The sequence below is a fragment of the Dromiciops gliroides genome, chromosome 4 (genome assembly GCF_019393635.1).
Source record: "Dromiciops gliroides isolate mDroGli1 chromosome 4, mDroGli1.pri, whole genome shotgun sequence".
In the NCBI taxonomy this organism is placed as follows: domain Eukaryota; kingdom Metazoa; phylum Chordata; class Mammalia; order Microbiotheria; family Microbiotheriidae; genus Dromiciops; species Dromiciops gliroides.
In genome coordinates this window covers 300,056,996-300,062,572 of record NC_057864.1, presented here as the reverse complement: position 1 = coordinate 300,062,572, position 5,577 = coordinate 300,056,996, and the positions used below count along the sequence as shown (strand labels likewise).

The 5,577-nt window shown below is 37.8% G+C and overlaps 1 protein-coding gene across 1 annotated transcript; it reads left to right on the top strand.

Moving 5' to 3' along the window:
* The first annotated feature begins 3,568 nt into the window (after nt 1–3,568).
* Nucleotides 3,569–4,045, top strand: LOC122756353 (40S ribosomal protein S11-like). Its single transcript, XM_044005611.1, has one exon. The coding sequence runs from the start codon at nt 3,569–3,571 to the stop codon at nt 4,043–4,045; it is 477 nt and encodes a 158-aa protein (XP_043861546.1).
* Nucleotides 4,046–5,577: the final 1,532 nt, after the last annotated feature.

Below are 5,577 nucleotides of genomic sequence, written 5' to 3'. Positions count from 1 at the left end.
TATAACGAACCATAATACACAGATCCAAGCAGGTCATCCCATACTCAATGAACTCCAGTGGCTCCCTGTCATCTCCAGAATGAAATACAAAATCCTCTGTTTGGAGTTCAAAGCCCTTTATAACCTCCCTTCTCCCCCCTCCCCCACATTTCCAATCTTCTTACACCTTATTCCCTTTCATGTTTCCTAAGATTTAGTTATAATTGTCTCTTTGCTATTACATAAATAAAACACTTGATCTCTTGGTTTCTGGCATTTTCTCTGGCTGTTTTGCATGCCTGGAATTCTCTCCCTCCTTATCTCTACATTATGGCTTCCCTATCTTTCTTCAACTCCTATCTACAATCCCATTTTCTACATTATACATAAGAGATATTTCCCCATGTCTCTTAATTATATCCCCAGCATTTAGCAGTGCCTGGTATGTAGTAGGTACTTAAATGTTTATTGACTCTATAACTGCATAGAGGGGAACAACATGTAATATGATTTAAAGGATAGTAAAGAACCAACCCAATGAGTTTATACTTGATTTTGAAGATACAGAAAGCCCCTGAAGTTTACTGAGTTTTAATCAAAACTATGTTTTAGGAAATTCACTTGGGCAGCTATCCAGAAGACAAATTGGAGTAGATTGAGACTTCATATAGGAAGACCAAATAGGAAGTTTTTGCAATACTCTAGGTGATAAAGGTCTGATGTAGGGGGGTGGTTGTGTGATTTTAGAGAATGGGATTGGATATGTGGATTGAAAGAACAGTCAAGAATGACAAAGAAATAATAAGGAAATGTGACATTGTTCTTCCACAACAGGAAAATTCTGATGAAGGGATATTTGTGGGGAATGATAATACGTTTTGTTTTTATAACATTGAGTTTGAGATGCTTACAATAATCTAGTTTGAAATGTCTAATAGAAAATTGGTAACATTGGTACTAGAGACAGACTGGGACTGGATATATAGATTGGGAAATCTAAAGAGATAATAATTAAACTCCTTGGAGCTTATAAATTCACCAAGTGAGAATACAGAGAGAAGAAAAGAGGGCCTGGGACAGAGCCTTGGGGTACACCCACAGTTAATGGGCATGGTATGGATGAAGTTCTAGCAAAGGAAATTATCAAATACTACGAAAATTTACCTACTCTGAATAGTGTGTCTTTGGTATGTCTTGTGCCTCTACACAACCACAGAATGTCAGAGTTGGAACATACCTCAGAAGTCATCAAGTCTAACTGATAACCAAACCAGTATTCTCACTCTAAACTCATAGTCATCTGGAATCTGCTTAAAGACTTACACTCACAAGAAACTCACTTGCCTTTCACTTTTGGACAACTTTTATTGTGAAGTTGTTGGGGTTTTTTCCCCTACAATGAACACTTCTCACTATCTTCTTCTTCCCCATTCCCACTTGTTTGCCCTATTTGGTCTCCTGCAATGTGCCTTGCTGCAGGTCACAATTATAAATTGCTCTGCAGTTTATCAGCCACCATCATAAACTCCAGGTTCCAGTTTGCAGACTCCTCGTTCAGGTTTGGTGATCTCAAAACTATGAGTTTCTCAGACACAGGAATGGATGTTTCCACTCCCTGTGTTTAAAAGCTGATACAATAGCCGAATTTCCTCCTAATTAGCTTTGCTTAAGCACTTAGGTAGAATTATACAAATCACTCAAAGCTATCAACTATCTCTGACAGTCATTAACCACATCTAGAAATAAAGTCCAGGGAGAAATTGCTCTTTAGCAGCTATCTGGCATGTGTGTCATGTGAGTCCCTCACTAGCTCCAATACTCCAGTGATAGGCTGGAACCAGATTGTACTTTCAGGAACTGATTGTTAACTTTTCACTTTGTTCATTTAACCTTCAATAAGTCAGAAAATGCTACTCATCAGGCCTTGACTTATTGTTTTGTTGTTTTTCTAGACTTAAGAAAATAATGGAGAAAATGTTAACAATGCATATTAAATTAAGAAGTGTGGTGTGTATACATTTTAATTTTAGAGAGCCAGATGCAAACATTCTCACTTCATGTACTGCTCATGCCTTTCCAAACATAATGATGCTCATCCAATAAAATCAGCATAGATACTTTTTCATGTGCCTCAGAAATTCCTTCTGGCATAATCTAAAATTGGGAAAACTACAAACCTTGGATTCTTATTTTTTTCAACCACCACAAGTCAAAAGTAAATAAACAAATGGAACTCCATTTGTTACCATCATGAGATTACTCTTAGAAAATAAACTTTGTTATGAAATATTTGACAGAAAATTCCAGAACAATTATTATTATAACAAATTTAATAGGCACAGGTAATTAAATGTAGAACAATCAGGTCTTTGTGATCCACAAGTTCTAATCACAGTCTACCCTGAATTACATATATCTATGCTTATTTCTATAAAATTTAAGATGAAGATTATTAACAGGTTGGCATTTTACCCTATTCCTTTTATATGTCTTATCTTCTTTTTTCTTTAATTGGTTGGGAAGTAAGGAGTAAAGGTGAGAAAAATGGAAAATCACCTCCTTTTCTTACCTTTCTTTCAGTAGGGGTCTACAAATGCCTCTTGTGATGTTTGAAATTTTTAACACATTAGTGCTACTTTTGAAACTGTTTGTTTTAGTCTCAGGATTTCATTGTTACTTATAAGTTTTTCCTCCCCTCAGTTGCCTTACAAAACATGTTTTTACAAGACATAAATAACAAAATAATGTAATAAAGTAATGTAAAATGCCAGTAGAACATCGTATCAAATCTTGTACTGTTGTAGTTTTAGGAGACCACCCCAAAAGGTGTTTCTACAATGGTGAATAGTTAGATTGTGATCATATTGTACCATCATGAATTCTTGTGATCGTCTTGTACCATTATGAGTTCTCTTCATGTGGACATGCATGCATCTTGGTGGCTTGTATATGTGTCATAGAGAGAGATATAACTTGTTGAAGAGGTCATAGAAAGTTAAGTTTCATTTTGTTATTGATAGATTTGTGGTTGCTTTAGCTATAAGCAAGAAACAAATATTCACTAAATAAGATTAGCCACTCCTTCCATGTTGTAGAACATGAAATGGACAGCCCCCATTATAAAAACAGTTATTTGGGGCATGGTAACCTGCCATTGAGCCTTTTGTGGCTGACTCTGCTGGGTTTAAGAACTGGGCTTCATGAGTTGAGAATTACATAACTCCTAGGTTTGGAATAATGGGGCTGATATCATGTAGGAATAGGCAACTCCCTCATAGTCCTATGGCCACAAAAAATATATAGATCAAGGAAAGGAAAAAATAAATAAAAATGTAAATTTGAAACCGGTAGCAATTTTGGTTTTGTTATTATGGCACACTTCTATTATTTACCACCCCTTCTATCATTTTACAAAGCTTCAGCATAAGAGGTATCATGAGTGGGATGTTCAGATTTAAGATTTCTATTTGCTTTCCGTACGATTCAGCAAGTACTCAGACAAGGTTTGAATTTGTCTATATATGAAAGAATTGCTATTTCCGTCCATTCGTCCTAGAGAAGAGGAGCGAGAGATGAGCAAAGCGGCAGCATGACGGATATCCAGATAGAGCGTGCCTACCAGAATCAGCCGACCACCTTCCAGAACAAGAAGCGGGTGCTGCTAGGGGACACCGCCAAAGAGAAGCTTCCCAGATACTACAGGAACATAGGGCTGGGCTTCAAGACCCCCAAGGAGGCCATCGAGGGCACCTACATTGACAAGAAGTGTCCCTTCACTGGTAATGTCTCCATCAGAGGCAGGATCTTGTCTGGTGTGGTGACCAAAATGACGATGCAGAGGACCATCGTCATCTGCCGGGACTACCTGCATTACATCCACAAATACAACCAATTGGAGAAAGATCACAAGAACATGTCTGTGCACCTTTCTCCCTGCTTCCAGGACGTCCGGATTGGAGACATTGTGACTGTGAGTGAATGCAGGCCCCTCAGCAAGAACTTGAGGTTCAACGTGCTGAAGGTCACCAAAGGCCCTGGGACCAAGAAACAGTTCCAGAAGTTCTGAGCCCCCCTCTCCAGTGGTGGCGGGTGGCAGGGCATGTGCCCCAGTCCTGGCCAGCAGCTTTGCTAATAAAGGCATCTTCTCTATAAAAAAAAAAAAAGAAAGAACTGGATGAATATCAATGGAGTTTATTAAGTTAGGTATGCTTACCTCTTCCCTGATAACCATACCTTCTCTTGGAAATTCCAAATGTTCTGTTATACACCCTAGATCCAACCACAGAGGTACCATTTCTTTAGCTTGGTATAAAGAGGTATGTTTCAATTTTTACTTTTGGACTAAATCAAAGATAATAACCATCTAATAACATCTAAGGCTTCATCTCTCAAATACAGACACAGACAGTTTTAGGACCCATGAGTATGACTGTCCTTTCTCTGGACAACTCTTTTAACTGCCTGATTTTCCTTGAGAATTTTCCTTTTTGTCTTTAAAAAATTATTTCAACCCGGAAGAATGGGCCCAGGCAGTGTCAAAGGTGTAAAACTTACAGTCTCATGTTCCTAGAAATATGGGCCCAGGAAAACGCAAGACGATAAGAACTGTGGTCTTAAGGCAGCTGAAGTAACTTTGCCTTCACTATTTGAATGTGTCAAGAGAACTGTAGTTTCTTATACGCCAAGGCCTGGTTATCCTGGTTCTGTTCAGGACTCTGGTGTTCAGCCTCCTCAAAGAGGTAACAATAAAATAGCCAACCTTGCCCTCTGGGACCTTTGGGTAAAATTCTAGAAGCATACCTCCATGGCACCTGACTGATTCTCCACAATTCCAAAAGAACTAGAGAATCAAATAATATCTAAAAATGTAACTCCGAGATCTTGGCTTTTTTCATTCACTTAGGTCTTTCCTTACACTATTCTTCTGGGCTGGCAAAAGAGTTGCTCCCCAAAGACACTCTCAATAACAGTTCTAGGGGCTGACTGCCTTGGTCCCTGAGCCTGAGTACCCATAATTCCAGGAAAAGTGGGGAAATGAGGAACATCTGGAAATGCATCTTTTAAGAATGCACCTTAACTATTTAATACTTAATCATAGTTTCCTAGTTACTAGGCTAACAAGCTTTCAGGTTTCTCCCTTCTCCTGGTCAATTTATTGATTAAAATAAGAGGCATTTCAGTGATTAGACATGTGGGATAAGTTTGTATCAGGTCTGCACAAATACACAAAGGAAGGAGAGAACACATTGACATTAATGAGTGATTAATTTGTTATTTCTGATTTTGTGGGGGAAAGTATAGGTTTAGAAAAGTGGGTTCATAACAGTTTGTAAAGAACTTCAAATGTCAGCATCAGTACTTTGTGTTTTATGCTATAGGGAAGGTCTTTGAGTAGGAGAGTGATTTGATACATTAAGAAGATCATTGGAACCACTTTGTGAAAAATGGATTTAAGGTAGGAGAGATTGAACTCTAACAGTTGGTGATTCAATTTATTTTATTTATTTTGTCAATCATTTCTCCTATTGTTTTATTTTCCCAAATTACATGTAAATACAAATTTTGACAACAATTTTTTAAAAAACATTGTGTTCCAAA